Here is a 19510-nt window from a genome sequence, read left to right as displayed (position 1 = left end):
CCCATTACCCCGCTCTCCATTATGTACTGAAAGAATGAAGTCAGCTGACTACCTGAATATACTGAATACAGACCAGATTATTCCATCAATAGATTTTTCCAAGATGACAGTGATGGATTGTTCACCACAGAGTCCAGACCTTAACCTCATTGAGAATCTTTGGGATGTGTTGGAGAAGGCTTTGTGCAGCGGTCAGACTCTACCATCATCAATGCTGCTGCAAGATCTTGGTGAAAAATTAATGCAACAATGGATTGAAATAAATCTTGTGACACTGCAGACTCTTATTGAAACAATGCCACAGTGAATGTGTGCTGCAATCAAAGATAAAGGCGGTCCAAAATGAATGTGGGACCTTTTTGTTGGCCAGGCAGTGTATAATTCTGTTGTCCAGAACTTTCTAATACAGCTGTCCACTACTCAGATTTCATAAGGAGAGAGTAATGTAATGTTTTCGGTTTTTGTTCCTCCCACTACCAGCAGCAGCAGCAGCAGCAGGGGGACTGGGGCAGGCTGGGTGTGTGGGAGGTGAGGCAGCAGGACTGGAGGACTGCGCTGCTGCTGTGTGAGGCAGTGTGAGACTGTGGGGCGGGGAAAAGGCCATAAGGTGAGGCAGTCTGTGCCCAAATCTCAGCTGGGGAAGCGTCGGGCGGCCGGGCGGACTCCGTCATGTGAACTGGACTGAGTTACTGAGAGTAAGTGATTTATTTCCTGTAGTTTATTGGTGGTAAAGTCGGGCTGCGCCGCTGTAGAGCTGAGTTTATCTGCTCCTCGTGTTTAGACCTGAACTCTGAGCTGCAGGGAGGAGTTAGCACGCTGACTTTGGGAAACATGCTGTTTTTATCGCTAATTTAACCCAATATCGCCGTTAAAATACGAAATTGGGCGGATATTGACACATTAAATGTTTCATTTCTGGACGGAGAATGTTCTGAGGAGACTTTAAAATCCCTCTAACCCACTCCAGTCAGTGTTTCACCTGTAGAGTACAGAACATTCCTGAACTCCTGTAGGTCAAAATCAGCATAACAATATAACCTAATTCTGTGTTTTAAGGGTCAGTGTAACGTTTAGCAATTTTACTTTTCACACTGTATCAAACTAAATTCAAAAATAGAAAATTTAGTATAAACCCTATTTATTAGACCATCAAACCTTTTATGATTAAACTGGCTCTCATCAGGACCACCCTAGGAAAAGAAGAGCAAGAGTTACCTCTGTTGCACAGTAGAAGTTATTTAGAGTTACCAGCCTTAGAAACTGCAAGTTAACAACACCCCAGATAAGCGCACCTAAATGCTCTTATCTCTTTAGAGTATTTTGGTTTGTTTAACACTTCTAATTTTACTACATGGTTCATAATGTCTTCCTTTGTATTCTGGATGACTTTAGTATTACTTAATAATGTAGGGGAAAAAAAAAACATTGAATGAGATGTGTCCAAATTTTGCCTGGAACTGTACATATGTCTCACTTATAGCTATGAGGCATGAATAAACTACAAATAATTATTAACAAATAACTATAAATTATGATATATTCACTATTAACAATACAGTCAACTGTAGCTAAGAAACATCTCTTAATACAAAGAGTGCATAAATATAAACAAGAATAAAAATCTATATATACTATATATATGAAAAAATATGCATAAGATATAAAAAAGGCAGTGCAGATAAAAAGGCAGTGCAATAATGTGCAAGTATCAGCAGAAAATTACAATACTGAATAATCATGTGCATATATAAGATTTAGTAAAGTGGATAGTGTCCAGGAGTGCAGATGAACATTGGTATTTCATAAAGAGTCATTGATTTATTAGACATATAGAGTAATTTTAACTTTTACTTTTTTATTATTTAATAAGGATTTAATGTTTGGTTGGGTTATTTGCCATGTTTTTACTGCTGCCAGGTTAACACAACACATGATTATTTTTATTCAAATACATTTTATGTATTCAATTCAAGAATTCCTGGTCAACCCTGTCATCCTGGGATAACCCCACCTCTTTGAAGTTAAATTAACATTTGACATCAGTGGCATCACAAACCTTCTCACTGTTTTGTTTTCAAGGGACTGAAGACACTTTCTGCTGCATGTTCAGCAATTAATAATATTAATTTCTCTTAATGTTTTTTATATTGTCTTTACAGTTATTTGAGGAAAAGTTTAAGCTAATTTTCTTCAATTTATGACTTTCCCTTCTCCCACCACAACTGATACTGAGTAATCAGCCCATTAAAAAGCCCTTTTTGAGTTGCTCTGGGTGTGTTTAAACAATACAATAAAAAAGTATTTAAAATGGAAGTAAATAGTACAGTAAATTTAGTTTTGGTTTTATTTTTGCAAATTATAAAATAATGCTTATCAAATAAGCTGGGTCTTTGAGTTAACATTTATTTAAAGGGGCAGTTTCCTGGACAGGAATTAAGCTTGGTCTTGGAAGAAATGCATTTTAAATAGAGATTTTCCATTAAAATTAAAATACTGTTTAGGCTTAATACATGTCTGGAAAACTGGTATAGAAATTGTTCAAAATCATTTTATATATTGGCTAAAGTAACCCTGGTCTCCATTCTTGTAGATTAGTTTTAATTAAGTGGATTTTTTTACTTGTTGCATGTTTGCCTTTTTATTAAAACTCTGAATCATGCTGCTTGGCATCAGCAGCTGGAGCCAGAGAAAGTACAAATGGCCATGCTCTCTCTGGGGTGGGTAGATGGCACGCTCTCCCCACATCACTCCTGACTTCTGTTAGTCAGATACTCTGACTACCATGAGAGTGGTTTGAAGGTGTTTTGTTTATTGGTCATATTTTTTCCAGAAATCAGCAAATAAGTTGGTCAAACATGGGTGAGACACCAATCAGAGAGGATGGGACTGTGACCAGATCAGCAGAGGTAAAATTTGCTCAAATTGTATTACTAAGTTCTGTTAGAAAGCTATTTATTTTTGTCTGTTTAAATGAAGGTCACTGATTCCTGATTTCTCAGCATCGGTAATGAATTCTTCTTGACTTATCTCTGTAGTACATTGGCTCATTTCCTATTGATGACTGCTGTTTGGATGACCAAATCGAACAGCTCTACACACAGCTGAAGCGTCTAAAGGTAATGTGTGTTTCATTATTCCAGTCTGTATCATTTGGAAGTCTTGTTCATTTGCTGATACAGTCAGTCTCATAGTGTTGTATAAATGTGTACAGAGCTGCAAGCGAAGACGATCCGTCTCCCTGAAATTCTCTGTTAAAGGAGTGAAAGTGTTTAATGAGGATGAGACGGTAAGATGACTTGCTTTTGTTTCTTTAACTAGTCCATTCACACTTTCACTTTGCAAATTAGTGGTTTCATAGTCTTGATACTGGAGCAGTCCTGTCCTGTAGGTTTTAGTGGTTTTCTTGCTTCAACATGTTCACATCCAGGTTGTCTACTACTACTATGGCTTGTTAATTGGCTCATTCAGGCTACACCAACAAAGGCATTCCTATGTAACCACTGAAATGTTGGATAAACCCTTTAGAATGTGACCAGCTTTCAGTTTTCATCACCAGTGTCCAGTAAGCGCAAGAGTGGCTGCATTGGTAAGCCATTAACTGTGTTAATCCTATATTGAGTCAGTGTTGCTGTTCTGTGCTAATGTTATGACTCATGGTGCTTTGGTCATGGTATTGTCTGCATCAGTGGTGTGTGTTTTGTGTAAACAGTACTTGTATTTATAATGTGTTATTGGCTCTGGGTTTAGAGCCCTGGTTCATTGGTGACAGGGTTGTAAGTTCAGTACCCAAGTTTGCCAAGCAGACACTGTTAGGCTCTTAAAATGGCACCCAAACCATCAAAACTCCTTGGGTTTAATACCCTGGTTAAATATTGGAGGTCACCAAGCTGCTTCTGTTAGGCCTGTGAACTAGACCCCCAAACCCCACTGTTCCCTAGGTTCAATAACCAGGTTTATCAAACTGCTACTCTTAGGGACCTGTTGAAGACTCTCCAACCTCACTGATTTCCAGATTCAATACCCAAGTGTACCAAGATAACACTGTTGAACAGCCTCAAACCTTCGATCCAGAAGTATCTTATCTGTCTGCTCTCTGAGATCAGTACCCAGGGTAAAATAGGGCCCCAATCCAGAGTTTTTGAACCAGCCACTGTTGGGTCTTTGAGAAATGTCTTTCAACCCTCAGTGCTACCTGGTTTCAATACCCAAGATTACCAAGCTACCACTGTTGGACTGCCCCCAATTCCCGCTGCTCAGCTGGTGTAATACCCGAGTTCTCCAGACTGCCACTGTTTGGTCTCTGAGCAAGGCCCCAACCCTTACTTCTACCCAGCTTCAATACCCTGTTGGGCCTCTGCCAAGGTTCTAACCCAAGCTGCCTGTGTTGGTCCAGAAGCAAGGCCCTTAACCCTCACTGCTCTCCAGGATCAATACCCAAATTTACCAAGCTGCCACTGTTGGGCAGCCCCAAGCTCTCACTTTTCCCTGGCTTCAATATCTGAGTTTTCCATGCTGAGCCTTAACTGTTATCAGTGTTTATTCATTTATGATGATAAAACATAATTTGTATATGACTGTACTCTGTTGAGTGTAAAATATATTGGTATATATTTGGTATAAATAGCCCTAGGTTCAGGTGTATGTATTCATTACACTTTATGGTAGAATGGGTTGCTTGTCAATGTTCTGTAAGGACTGTCCAAACTGGCAACAGTTTAATGGTAAACATTGGTTGGTTGTAGCATGAATGGCTCAGTTTGATGTTTAGTTAAAACAAGTTTTTGAAGCAAGAAAACATGAAAAAATGGGACACAAAGGGTTCTTTACAGCAGGATTGGGAACAAAGGTTTTTTTATGAAATCCTAACCTTGCAACACAAAGCATTTCAATGTTTTTTGTGTTTAGACTCTCCTGATGGCACATGCTCTGCGTCGAGTCTCCCTCTCCATCGCTCGGCCGTCTGATTCCCAGTTCGCCTTCGTCGCCCACAACCCCGGCAGTTCAGACACCCAGCTCTACTGCCACCTCTTCAAAGCCCGACATGCCAGAGCTGTAAGTCTCCAATGCTACCAGGCCTACAGTGTGTGTCCAAATGTCTCTGAATAAAATAGGACTACAACCTATTGGCACCACACCAGAAATTTTGGGATAAGTTAGGGAGTTGGGTTGGCCATCGAACATCCTGACCTCTTCTAATGCTCTGGTCACTTTTTTTTTAAAACCCTATGCTTTCAGAACAACCAATGAAGGAGCAGGTTTGATAGTTTATGTCCCAGTTTTGGCTGTAAAAAATTGCTATAACCAATGGATAAGGAATGTGTACTTTCAATGTTTTATGACCATTTTTATCATAATAAAAAAAACATAGCTAATACTTCATATCAGTATCTAGCTAACTAGCTAAATGTCCTATTCCACCCTAAATGCTGCAGCACTAGTTGCTGAGGCAGCTGCATTTAAGGTGGAAAGGAAAAGTTTGACCATGAAGCTAGCAAGTTGCTAACCCTGTTTCCTAGCACTGAGAAATAATGATGGATAATCGAAATTTAGGGCAGGTTGCTGAACTTACCGTATTTTTCGGACTATAAGGCGCACCGTATTATAAGACGCACTATCAAAGAACGCCTATTTTCTGCTATTTTTCCATACATAGGGCGCATCGCATTATAAGGCGCGTTAAGTGACACTAGAAAGGGTGCCTATATCAAAGTGAACAGGGGTGGCGCCATGTTTCCCTTCCCCCACCGGGGGTGGTCTCTTGCCGGTGGAGCGTCTCAGTATACAAATCTAGCTCTTTCAAAGTCAAACGAGTGCTGGATATTAATCTACACAGATTCCTCTCCTGAAAACAGTTTATTTGGGTGAGTAACGTGCTTCAGTTTATTTACAGTAAGCTTAGATTTCCAGATGTCCACTAAGGCTTGCTGCACCAGCGTTAGCATAGCTATCCGCTAGCGCGCTAGCTAGTCACCTAAACTAGTAAAGTTAACCCAAACTTAAACAACAGCGTTACACTGAGTAATCCTGCGTGTTCTGGTAAGACAGTGAGATATTAGCTAGCGATTCGTCCCCCGTAGCTTGTTTTAACACGGTAAACAAGCAGATTACAGGCTGATAAAACTCACCTCTGAGAGAGTTAGCGCTTAGCATCCAGCTAATGCTAGCAGGGCAAAGCAGCACAGACTTACAGGCCGATAACTCACCTCTGAACGGTGAACGCTTAGCGATTAGCATCTAACTCTAATAATACTGCTCCAGCAGTATTAAAAGTACTAAATTTAGAAAATACTGATCTCTGAACAGTGAAAAAGCTAGCTAGCTAAGCGGTTAGCATCTAGCTAATGCTATTGCTGCTCCAGCCTCGGAGCGGCACGGCTCTGCACGGAGTGTGTGTTTAGTGCTCCTTACACCTGACGGGTAAAATTTAGATAATACTGATCTCTGAACAGTGAATAAGCTAGCTAGCTTAGCGGTTAGCATCTAGCTAATTCTATTGCTGCTCCAGCCTCGGAGCTGCACGGCTCTGGACTCTGTATAGCACTGAAACTCTCTATAACGCTGCACAGAGTGTGTGTTTACTGCTCCTTACAACCTGACGAGTAAAATCCATACAAAAGGCGCACCGTATTATAAGACGCACTGTCAATTTTTGTGAAAATTAAAAGTTTTTAAGTGCGCCTTATAGTCCGAAAAATACGGTAATTGCTCCTCTGCTATCGTAACAGAATGGCAGGGTCACATTACAGAGCATTGCTAGCTAGTAGCCTGGTAATGAAGCAGTGTTCTTATTTTTAATTAGTGTATTTATTTATTAAGATGAAGTATCGGTTTTTTGAAGGGTTGTCTTGTATTTCTTAGTGGAAATATTTTAGCTACTTATGTTGATAACTATAAAACATATTCTGTCTGTCTAAGGCCCAGTTCCTGAACCTGCTGCTGTGCCGCTGCTTTCAGCTGTGTTATCTGGAGAAACACCCAGAAGATGCTCAGAATGAGTTGTCTGGAAAGACGCCCACCCGTGTGCCTTCACTACTGAATCACGGCTTCCCACTCAGTGTCAGCGCTCTTGTCTCCTTCCGCAGGGCTCCTACTCAGGGTCTCTTACCAGGGGCAAAGGTCAGGATTATTTATTTTACTTTTTTAGGTTTATACAATCAACAAAATAGCACTTTTCTAAATCTTTTAAATTAAAAGTCTAATCTAAAGTTTGATCTATATCTACTGAATTATTTTTGTGGGCAGTAGGATCTGAGTCGGCAGTGCTGAGAATGATCCGACACCCACATTATCGCTGCTCTGTGGTGGTTCTGTGGGGTCATAAGCATTGAAGATACAGGACTACAGTCTGTTATTATAGTACCATATTTTTCACACTATAAAGCGCACCGGATTATAAGGCATACCGGATTATAAGGCGCATTTTAAGTGCCACTTGTTAGGAACAGGGGTGTTGCCATGTTTCCCTTCTAATTCAGCTAAGCTAAGTAAACAAAACTGTAATTCTTAAAAAAAAAAACATTTTTAGACGAGGCATACAAGTCAAACCAGTGTTGGATATTAATCTACACAAATTTGTTACCTGAAAACTCTTAATTTGGGTGAGTTACTTCCGTTTATTTATAGTAAGCTTAGTTTTCTAGATTTCCACTAAGGCTGGAGCATTAGCATTAGTGGCTAACTGCTAATGCCACCTAACTGATGCCTGGCAGCACTACACTGAGGAACCCTGAGTGTTTCAGTAAACCAGGGAGGCTATATTAGCTAGTGGTTCGTCCCACATAGCTTATTTTAACACGGTAAACACAGACTACAGTTACATATATTCACTTCTAAGCGGACAAATAGCTGCTAATGTAATGCTCCAGCAGTGCTAGCGGGGGTTTTCAGCAAGCTACAGGCCGATAATACTCACCTCTGAATGACCAAAGAGTTGTACTGCTCCTTACAACCTGACCGGTAAAATTCGTACCATAGGCTCACTGGATTATAAGACGCACGGATGCTTACAGGATCAGTGGAGCTGAAAATTGGATAATGGCTGATGAAACAAGGAGGAGGTTATAATGTTATGCTTGATCAGTGTATAACTACTAAAGTGTTAAAGCCAGGGGTGACCTAACTGCGAATCAGAGGTTAGATCTCGAAATAAAAATAGAGGAAGAGTAAGCTCTTAGCATTCTGAGAAATGTTTTGGCACTATGCAATATTGGATTATGTATATTCCAGTTTAAGGAAGGCCTGATCATGATCTGATGTGGGTGAGTGGAAAATGCCTGAACAGAAAACAAGCCACTAAAGCATGCCAACAATAACATTTTGGTATCCATAAAAAATGCAACGTTAACTATAGATCTCAGTTAGAATATGACAAAAAAAAAATGCTAGATGGTTTGAACTTTTGTGAACCCACTGTAGAGCATGCGTCACCCAGCAGGAGACAGTCACTCGTGGAGTTGAGCAAGATGGGAGAGAAACTGATCTCAGCCATTAGGTCATGTCTAGAGATGATCTATTTATTTCTTAAGTGAACCATATTCTTATTTTTAACAACATTTTGTGTTTTATTGTTTTATAATTATAATTGCAATTATATACTCAGTAATACCCAACAAAACACATTAGCACAGTAGCAACACATTAGCCACCACTAAGCAACATTTTCACCTTGCCATAGTGTAGTGCCCATCTAGTGTCCAATTGACAAGACCGTAGCAACCCACCTGGGATTCCATAGCAGCTACAACAACCAACATGGATACCATATGAACAACTTTGCAGCATCATAGCATTTGCACCACCTAGTTACGACTTAGCAATGGCACAGGAACTGCCTGGGATAATATAGCAACCACACCTGGCAACAAATTAACAGTACTACAGCAAGCACAAAGCAACACCAAGGAAGCCACCAAAGTTAGCACATAGCAACAGCCTAGCAACTACGCAGCAGTACTTAATCAACCACCTAGCTACTATTTAGAAAGACCATAGGACCCAGCTAGCAGCACCAAGGAAGCCACCTGGAATACCATAGTATTCCAGTATTCTAGCAACTGTCTGGAAGTGGAATTCACTTTAGCTCCACATCCATTCTATTCCATTTCCTTCATTAAATACACTTTTTTCTTTTTTTTTTTGGTTCTCTATTAGTGTCTTGGTTCCTCTTTCTCTTGATCTTGATTCCTTTCTTTGCCATTGTTTCCACTGGACTAAGATCTGCGTATATCGGTTTTGTGATGTTGATGACAAAAGGGTATACAAATGAATTTGAATTAAATAGAATGAAATTAATTAAACTTATAAACAGAACATACAGCAAATTCCAATACTCCAGTTTCCCAAAGATTTCAAAACATCTTTGAGAAGGCATCACAAATTAATTCACTTGCCAAGAATCAGTCATTTAGTGAGCTTACAGGTTCAGTGATGTTTATCATTGTTAATTGATTGATATTGGACCTTGTGATCTTCCAGGAGTCTCCCACACCTAGCCCAACTCCCAGTAGCGGTCCAGACGACGTCTTCCCGACCTCCCCCACGCTTGTACGTAAGAAGGCCATCAGAGAGAAAGTTCTGCGCTCGGGTGCTTATCGCTCCTTTACCTGCACGCCTCTAAAACAGCGCCACCTGCAGGACCATCTGAACGCTCCACAAGGTGGGACAAGTGTTCAAAGAACGCTGTCAAAAGTGAAAGAGTTCCTTAGGTAATGTAGACCCTCAGTAAGGACTGGCTATTCACTATGTTTACCACGGTGACTGGTGACGGAATACACTTGTTTGTGTCACCTGGGTGAAATGTGGGCTCTGGGTGGGTTTGTACTTTAGTTTTTTAAATCAGGTTTTTATTATACGTTTTGTTCTTCTTTCAACTTGAAAAACTTGAAAAAAAAATGTAGCTTACATTTGAGCATTCATATACAAGTATTGCAATAACAGCCCAATTAATAGAAAAATCTATATTTTACAAAAAATAAATTAAAGAAGACGTACTTCTTTCAATAAAAAAAAAAAAAGGTAAGATAGTGTTCCAGAGAGGGGTGAGGGCGAAATATTATGATGAGTGGTATCAGTGTGTTTCTGCTACCATTCCTTCAACACAACATATATACATTCTGAAAATAGAGCGGTCTGGTAGGTTTCCGGGACCTTTTTCTGGTTATAACAACTTTTGCTGGTTACTTGAGCAAACACAGTGCTGCAAATGGTGCGGATACAAGAGCTAAGTAAGAGCACAACAGATTCCAGATTGGTTCACTCTGAATGAAGAGATTGCTTCGCAATGCACGTTTTAAAGAGTTTTTAGCATGCTCGCTGCAATTACTCAGCGAGTCTCAACAAAAGTTACGGACTGCCACATGTTGTATGTAGAAGATTTTTACAGAAATACCAGAAGCTGATGGATTTTTGACCTTCTAATAATTGATGTGGTTTACAATATAATTTGATGCATTTGCAAAAAAAGGCTACCATGCAACAGTAATCTGTAAAACTGAATTTTAAATAGTTGTCTACTGTAGTGACCAACATGTGTGAAAGGGTTAATCATACATTGGTGCCATCTAGTTCCAGATAGGGCCCATGTTTAACCCCTCCTTGTCTTCTCACTGACATTCCTATGTAGACCCAATATGGACAAACCTATGGACCAAACATTTCTGGTTTACAGCTGAGCTACCCACACAGGCCTTAACATAACACACACAATATTGCAGTGTTATCTGGGATTTCTTGTTCTTGCAGTTTAATACAGCTATGCTCACTTGAACACTTAACACTTAATTTAACAGTTTTCTTGAACTTTTTTTTTTCTGTTTTGTTGCTTCAAGTGTTTCTGATTCCTCAGGCCGTTCTAAAATAAACCTAATAAGTCTAAAACTGGATGTTTGCCAATTCAAATAAACTTGTCTATTTTAGTCAGAAAACCAGATCCAATGGGAATAACAAAATTCCTGTGTGTGCGTGTGTTTGTGTTTGTAGCAGACAAGGGACAGGACAGTGTTCCAGTGCTCAGGGTGCGCGCTCCAAGCTTGGCCGAAACCGAAGAAGCTTTGGCTCACGCCGTGTGGAGCTGGAGTGGCGTCTCCAGGTGAAAATGGTCATTTATGCTACTGCACATAATCATAATTAATGTTCACCAAAGAGTACAGTGCCAGTCATAGTTTGGCACTGTTGGTTTGTGTTCCTTTACGGTCACTGAATGACTTCAGTATTTATTTACAATGTAGGGGAAAAAAATAAACATTAAATGAGAAGGTGTGTGCAAACTTTTACTGGTACTGTACATGCTTAAACTGTTTTGAATACTTTATGATGCATATTCATAATCCATAAAGATGTATCTGAATAACATTTCCAGGAAACAAGGAAACAAACTTTGATTTCCTGTTTTAAGTTTTGTACTTAGTTTTTCTGGGTTAGTTTTTCTGGGTTAGTTTTCTGTAATTAAAGAAAATATATTTTCTACCTACATGAGTAGAATTTACTGGTTATAACAATATTTGTACAAATAACAACTCTATCAGATTGTAAAATTATATGTAAAATGATTACTTGTTAAGCGAAGAGGAAGTTAATCTTTTGTTTGCACTGCACTCTTTTATGGAGTGCCGTGACTGTGCTGTGTTTGTGTAGGTGTGTGGGTGCGTGTATGTGTTTGGTTAGGAAAATCCAGGTGATGCACATTTTCAAAAGTCTGCTTTGAGCTTCTCTAAGCAGCTGCCTGAATGTTCAAAAACCCTCCAATCTGGAACTGAAGGATTCTTGGCTGCAACAAAAAGTGGTATTAAACTAGGATGCTTGTCCAAGGGGAATTTATTATTAGCCAATGACCAGCACCTCCAGCACCATCACACTGAACACGGGGGGCCCCCCAGGGCAGTGTCCTGAGTCCTCTGCTGTTCACCCTGCTGACTCATGACTGTGCTGCAAAACACAGTTCTAACAGCTTTATCAAGTTCGCCGATGATACAACCGTGCTGGGTCTCATCAACAAAGGCGACGAGTCAGCATACAGAGAGGAGGTGCAGCGGCTGACAGACTGGTGTACAGTCAACAACCTTCACCTGAATGTGGACAAGACAAAGGAAATGGTTGTTGACTTCAGGAGAGCACAACACACCCACTCTCCACTCAACATCGACGGGTCCTCTGTGGAGATTGTTAAGAGCACCAAGTTCCTTGGCGTCCACTTAGCAGATAACCTCACCTGGACCCTGAACACCAGCTCTACAGCCAAGAAAGCCCAGCAGCGTCTCTACTTCCTCCGGAAGCTGAGAAAGGCCCGTCTCCCTCCACCCATCCTCACACTCTTCTATAGAGGGACCATTGAGAGCATCCTGAGCAGCTGCATCACTGCCTGGTTTGGGACCTGCACCGTCTCTGACCGCAAGAACCCTACAGCGTATTGTGAGGACAGCTGAGAGGATCATCGGCGTCTCTCTCCCCTCCATCACGGACATTTACACCACCCGCAGCATCCGCAAAGCAACCAGCATTGTGAATGACCCCACTCATCCCTCACACGAACTGTTCTCCCTCCTGCCTTCGGGAAGAAGGTACCGCAGCATCCGGTCCAGCACGACCAGATTCTGCAACAGCTTCTACCCCCAAGCCATCAGACTCCTTAACTGCAGAGACTGAACTGATGGTTTTTCTGTACATGCACACACACTCTTACCCCACTTACCCCAGAAAATGGAAAGCACTAAAAACCCTACTACCTCACTGGACTCTATTGCACACTGTGTAATAGAGTAATTACTACCTCACCTGGTCCTTTTTGCACACTGCAAAATTTGCACACTGTCTTGCTATTTATTATTCTTTGTCTGTATGGTGTTGTATTGTCTGTCTGCACTTTTGTACTGTTGCACTATTGTTCTGTCTACACTATGTTTATGTGCACCATGGTCCCTGGAGGAACGTTGTTTCGTTTCACTGTGTACTCTGTATATAGCTGAAATGACAAAAACCACTTTGACTTTGACTTTGACTAGAGTCTTTAAAGGAATGCTTCAAGCTAAATGTTTTTTTGCAAATCTGTTCATCGTTTAACTGCTGTGAAAATTAAACCAGCGCTCCATGTGTATGTATTTGATTTATATACACTTTTTTTAATTGTTCTTCTTGCAAAAGTAATACACTAGAGATGGGAGCCTCTAACTATGGTGCCACTAAGGGACACAAAAATACTAAACATCCTTGCTTGCAGTTGGTAGTGTATTAACAACTCCTGTTTTTACTGTTCCAGTGACAGCAGTTCGTCACTGCTTGCTGAAGACGTGCTTGGTTCTTATCTGCTGTGTATTCACCCCAACAAGCCCAGCCCTGGCTCTCTGATCATACGTTTCCCTTCAGGCCTGGTCACTCTGACTGTTAAGACTCACAGACAGAAATTCTTTCTTGAGGTGAGTCATGGATCTATCTGTCTATAGAACCAACACAAAATAACACAACTCATAATTCCAGAGCTCTGTGCAGTAAGAGTAAACAGATGTTTTACCACAAATTTTAGTAGTTTTTCCAAGTATTGTCCATCCGAACGACAGAAATGATTTAATGGGCACATCAAGCAAACTTCAGTTTTTGTACGCTTTTGTATTTCCATGAAAAATATACATTCATGATGTTTTCTAAGCATCAGTTAAAAGTTTTTGTGTCCGGAATCATCATGTTTGGATTGCTTGTTTGAATGGCTCCACTATTGTGACATCAATAAGGTTCATAGGCACCACCCAAAAACCCCCACCAGATCCCCACCCATTAGATTAGTCTGCTGATTGAGAACCTCAGGCAGGACACAGCAGGATTAGCTAGCAGACGTTGTCTGAGGGAGGGATCTGTACCTACATATCTAGATGTACTAGTAAGTACTTTCCAATAATAAGTTTTGTGCCTCTATAATAGTTAAGCATGAAATAGCTTGTTCATATTTTGCCATTTAGCCCAAGCTAACACTAACATGGTAAACACTCATGGGGCGTGGCCAGCAAAAGCTTATTTGCATGAAAGTGACTAAACCCTTAAAAGGTTAATTCTGAAAAGGACTGAAACTGGCAAGAATAGAGCTGATGAGATCTCTTTGTGAGAGATTTTTTTTGTAAATAACTTTATGAACATGTTCAAATTAAGCCTATAGACCTATTCTAATTTGTGTTAAAAGAGGTATAAATATATTTTAAAGTATTTCCTTTAAAAACAGGTATGCACCAAATATTTAGCAAATGAAGATATTCAATCGAAAATGAAAAAAATACCAAATTATATATAACAAACAATTTTAAGATTTTTAAGGGTTTCTTTGAAAAGCAAGACAAAATAAATTTAGGTTATTTAATTTACACAACACTGAAAAAACTTTGTAAAATGAACAAAATCTGGCCAAATGTATTATTTTGTTTGGTTAGGATTTTATTTTGATGCATCCCTACTTAAGATATGTGCTGTTGTCAAAAGACATATATTATTTTTGTTTTACTTTTTATCTTTTTGTCTGCAATGTGACCTTTTTTTGCAGAACTGCCACATTCAGTTTGAAAGTCTGCCGGCTTTAATCGATCACTACACGGAGTTCAGAGGAGAGCTGGAGTGCCCGCTGAGTTGTGCCCGGGTAAATCACTGTTACGAATGGGATGAAAACGACAGCAAGGCCCTGAGCCAACAGCGCTCACAACAAAGCAGTAACCGAAATGGCAAATACCAGTGCTGGGTGTAAATATTCTGTTACTTTTTTATATGTATATAATCATGCTTTTTATGTATATAATCATGTAATTGTTTAGTTTAGTTTTTTTTTATATATATATATCTTCTGACTGAAGCAGGTACCTCGTTCACTTTTGTCAACCGACTTCTAAACATGTGACACTTATTTTACTTTTTCTTCTTTTGATTTAAATTGACACTAATGTTCTGCCATTTGGCCATCAAGATGCACTGGAAGCACAATGGTGGTTGGTTGTGGAAATTTTGTTTTGTTTGACTCTGTCTGTCTGTTTGTTTGCTTCTTTCTTAGGAATATAACATTTAATTTTTTTTTTTAATTAATCCATTGATATCTGAACAATGACCACTTCAACTTTTTGGCACTGTGCTTATTTTATATGTGCTATGTATGACCACATGTATGGTCAAGCCTTTTTTAAACAACATGTTGTGTTGTGTATGGCAGTGCTATATCTTTTCATTTTAGTGGAATTTGCAGGTCAGACACAGAGGGCAAGTGCTGTCTGCAGCTGTGTTGTAACAAAAGACAGCTGCCTTAATGTCTTGCTGCATATGCTTTATAATGAGTCAGTTCCTTTAGAAGGCAACACTGATTGGTTTCTCGTCTGAAATTAAATATTAATTGAAATTAGTTCTAAATATCTTCTAACGTATATTTAAATATAATTACTCCTTGCTTTTTTCATGTTATTTTTTCTCTCTGAAAACAGCTGCCATTAATGCAACGTACACCTAAAGCAGGAAAGGATACATCTGCACTGCCTTTTTAAATTAGCCAGATGAAGCAGGTGGCATTTTTTGCCAACATTCATTTTGGACATGACTCTGTACCTTTCTGCTTTAGAATACAGCCTTCATGGCAGCATTAATTACGTTAGAGGCTGAAAGGCTAAGGCAAGAAGTTCTGCCTGCTAACCTAACTTCATCTTCACAATTTGTGAAGGCAGTGTAGACATACTATTTGCTGCTTTGTATTTCATGGTCCTCTGGCTTAATGTACTAAAAGTAAAGTATTTAAAGTATTTATTTTAAGTGTTATTTATAATTCATTTTCATTTATATTTTATTTCTTCAAAAATAACATATCAATGTAATAGCTGAATTTATGTCTAACAATTGTAATTACTTACACCACCAGCTGACCAACTTCTGCCTTCAAAGTGTATCTCATATGCAGTTTGATTATAAGTACATTAATAACTATGTAGCCTCCAAAGGTATTGACTTGGGAGTCAGCATAGGCAGCAAGCACGTGAGGCAGCTGTCTTTAATTTCACAATCCTGTTGTGTCTGAATAGAAGTTTAGTTATCTACTAGCTCCCTTTTGTTTTGCACAGCTAAATGCTCATATTTAGCAGTGAGCAGTCGATAGCTTGGAGTGTTAAGAGTACTTTTTCCCTTTTGATTGAGATACAGTGACCTTCATCACTACACTCTGCCTTTTAAGTGAGACAGTGTGGTCTTGTGTTTTTAGACCAGGCTTAAACTTAAATGTCTTAAATGCCAGTTTGATGCTTTGCTTAAAGGGCAATGTCCGAAGTTAGTCCTTGTATCCAAATTACAAGGGAAAAAATATGTCCTGGCATCGCCAAGATATTGACAGCTTTTTCTCATTTTGTAAATTGCTGTCTCATTATTTTTAGTGCTATCTGATTATATTAAGATGCTTTCTCATTGTTTTAATATGCTATCTCTTCATTTGAGAAACTATTAATATTTTAAGATACCAATTGGGTAAAGTGCTGTTTGCTGATTTAGTTCCTTTAAGTAACATCGTATTATCTCAAGATATACCTAATTATCAGGAATATGTACTGGACCTTTTTTGTAGGCAGCATTCCTTGCATTTCAGACACACCCAGTATATCTGTTTAGCTGCGTGCAACAGTCTGTTTTATCCAGTGGTGTCAAATTGTGTAGAGCTGTAAAGTGATCTGCCTCAGGTTGGTAATTGCCACTTAATGCAGGAGCTTGGTTTTTTTTTAGATTACCTCAGCTGTAAACCTTCTAAACTGAATTTATTTATGTAAGCTGTTTTAATCAGAAAACTACTAACTAAAGCACTTTAAATTTCTTCTGTCTGCTGTACACTGTCATACCAGAGTTTTATATAAACGTTTTATTCACAGTAAATGTGTCTGTGTGCTTCATTATTAATGAAAATAGACTGCCTTGGCTTTTCATATCCAAGAGGGCATCCAGTCGTATTGAATCAAAGTTTAGTAATTATTAGTCTTTTTAGTTGACTTATTGGGCTAAAATTCTGAAAGATAATGTTTTTTTTTTTTTGGTTGTTTGAATTCAGATACAGAGGCCTTCATCACTAGGGTTGAGGGTTCAAGTCAGCATTTCGGACACAAAGTATAAACCAAGTCTGAAACAAGAAATGCTGACTCGATGCCTTGCTGCCCGCACTCTCTCACTTAGATGAAAACCACAGTATCCGAACCAAAAATAAGAAAAATATATCCTGATGTTGCCAAGCTAGCGACTGCTTCTAAATGTGAGCATTTTGCTGTGTTGTCCTTAGCTTTTTATATAAATTATTCTCGCCACCTAAAATAAAAAAAAAACTAGAACATATATTTTTGTATTATGTGACTTGGTTCTCATTACTTTGAGATCTCAATGATCATTATCCTGAGATACCAAATTATATTTATAGATGGTTTTTGATGACTAAAAAAAGTCTAACATATCTCTAAATAACGACTTAGTATTTCAAAAGCTTGACATATCTAAACATAATAATTTAGTAACCCCAAATCATACTTAGTCAGACTTAGTATCTCAAAATAACAAATTGGGTTCTCAGAATCATTGATTATTAGCTCCAAATTGTGATTTAGTATCTTAAAAAGAAGACTTAGTATCTCAAAATATTGTCTTAGCATCTCAAGATAACATCTTAACAAAATAACAATTTAGTATCTTAAAACATTTTTGAGATACTTCCAATAGCTATAAACCTCCTAAATTGAATTTATTATATAAACTGTTTTAGTCAAAAACCTACTTACTGAGGCACCTTAAACTTTTAACTCTGACTGCTGTACACTTTCATACCCGAGTTTTATATAAATATTATGTACAGTAAATCTCTTATTTACTGTTTATTTTTGTAACTAGACTGCCTTGACTTTTCATTGGTTTATTTATGTGCTGCACTGAGGTCATTTATCGAGGGAATTATTTATTAAAGTAAAGGAATTATAGCAGCTACCATTAGGAAACATTTTATCTAACTGACAAAATGTTTTATTAAACTAAAATAATTATAGCTATTAAATTGAGGGAATGATTTATTAAAGTAAAGGAATTGTTGCTAATAAATTGAGGAGACAATTTAATTGAGGGAATGTTTTATTAAACTAAAGGAATTATAGCTATAAAATTGAGGGAACAATATATTTAATTGAAGGAATTATTTATTAAAGCACATGTGTCAAACACAAGGCCCGCGGGCCAAATGTGGCCCGCCACGTCTTTTTATGTGGCCCGCGAGAGCTTGTAAGATCTTAGTGTCTATAATAAATAAGTCAGAAGCGTTCTTTGACCAAAAAATACATTTCCCACAATGCTTGTCGATTGTATTACCCGCAAAGTTACGGCTTACTGCCACTACACGGCAGTGTAGTCATTGATGTGGAAACCCTGCCGGAGGGAAGGTGTAACTTCGCGGGTGGAATTGAGACATATAAATGTTTATCCCATAATGTCCAGAAAAAGAGAAGTTGATGCAGACGGACGGCTGTGCTTCAAGGCGAAAGACCGGTATGCCTTTTGTGTTACGAAGAGTGTTACTGACCAAAATAAACGCTGTTTATAATGTAATCCCAGCAGTGACTCATGCTCTAAACGGCTGCTGTTAGGTGATTGGGCTGAAAGATGAACTGTAGAGAGCTGTATTATTCGGTTACAAAAATCTTTATTTCATACACAGAAGAACTTAAAAATTTTAAAAACGCTCCAGACTGGCTGAGCTGAGCCCTGTAGCCCGTGGCTGGGCTGTAGCTCTGACTCAGTAAAGACTGCGGACTTGTGGTGCTGCTGCTGCAGCTCCCACTAGTGGTTGGATGAGGAACTGCTAAATCTGAGGAAATGCTATGTTCTTAACAGCTCACAATTTGATTTTATATTTATTAAGCCTTATTTCAGTTAATAATTTCAAAGTTAATATAACTTGATGTCATTTCTATTCACTTGAATAGTTTGGTTCTTGATTGATGGAGTTTTTGGATTTCATGACATGACAAATTAAAAGGATTTATGTTAATAGAGCAACAAGCAAACATTTTTTCCATGCAACTGTAATATTTGATTGAATAAATAATATATTGAGAGTTATTTAACATTAAGGAGTAATTACATTCATTTACATATATTACATTTGGTTACATTTTATTACATTTATAAGTTACATCTGGCCCTCGGAGGACAGCCAATATGCCAATGTGGCCCTCGGCCAAAATGAGTTTGACACCCCTGTATTAAAGTAATGGAATTATAGCTATTAAATTAAGGGGAACAATTTATTTAATGAGGAAATGTTTTATAAAACTAAACAGGGAAATGTTTTACAAAGCGATCAAATTGAGGCAACAATGTATTTGTTTGAGGGAATTATTTATTAAACTAAATGAATTATAGCTATTAAATTGAGGGAACAATATATTTAATTAAGGGAATGATTTATTAAAGTAATGAAATAATAGCTATTAAGGGGAACAATTTATTTAATGAGGAAATGTTTTATAAAACTAAACAGGGAAATGTTTTATAAAGC

At 38.5% G+C, this 19510-nt stretch overlaps 1 protein-coding gene across 4 annotated transcripts; it reads left to right on the top strand.

Moving 5' to 3' along the window:
- The first annotated feature begins 513 nt into the window (after positions 1 to 513).
- sh2d5 (SH2 domain containing 5) lies at positions 514 to 16857 on the top strand. 4 transcript variants are annotated; one of them, XM_022682323.2, is made up of 10 exons: positions 517 to 695; positions 2831 to 2906; positions 3036 to 3116; positions 3212 to 3286; positions 4906 to 5052; positions 6916 to 7116; positions 9475 to 9655; positions 10981 to 11086; positions 13250 to 13406; positions 14516 to 16857. In XM_022682323.2, the coding sequence occupies exons 2-10, from the start codon at positions 2856 to 2858 to the stop codon at positions 14711 to 14713; spliced, it is 1197 nt and encodes a 398-aa protein (XP_022538044.2). In that variant the 5' UTR covers positions 517 to 695; positions 2831 to 2855; the 3' UTR covers positions 14714 to 16857. The 4 variants fall into 4 exon arrangements, with proteins under 4 accessions (XP_022538046.2, XP_022538045.2, XP_022538044.2 ...); XM_022682322.2 differs by having other exon boundaries at positions 10978 to 11086; XM_022682325.2 differs by lacking the exon at positions 14516 to 16857 and having other exon boundaries at positions 514 to 695; positions 9475 to 9704; positions 13250 to 13359.
- Positions 16858 to 19510: the final 2653 nt, after the last annotated feature.

The sequence above is a fragment of the Astyanax mexicanus genome, chromosome 24, assembly GCF_023375975.1.
Source record: "Astyanax mexicanus isolate ESR-SI-001 chromosome 24, AstMex3_surface, whole genome shotgun sequence".
Lineage (NCBI taxonomy): Eukaryota > Metazoa > Chordata > Actinopteri > Characiformes > Acestrorhamphidae > Astyanax > Astyanax mexicanus.
Note: the sequence above shows the minus strand (reverse complement) of the source record. Positions and strands in the feature narration are given on the sequence as shown.

Coding starts and splice junctions, on each gene's coding strand:
- sh2d5 (XM_022682322.2), top strand. CDS start 2,856: ATGGGTGAGACACCAATCAGAGAGGATGGGACTGTGACCAGATCAGCA. Junction 2,907..3,035: donor CTGTGACCAGATCAGCAGAG/GTAAAATTTGCT, acceptor TTATCTCTGTAG/TACATTGGCTCATTTCCTAT. Junction 9,656..10,977: donor CCATCTGAACGCTCCACAAG/GTGGGACAAGTG, acceptor TTGTGTTTGTAG/CAGACAAGGGACAGGACAGT.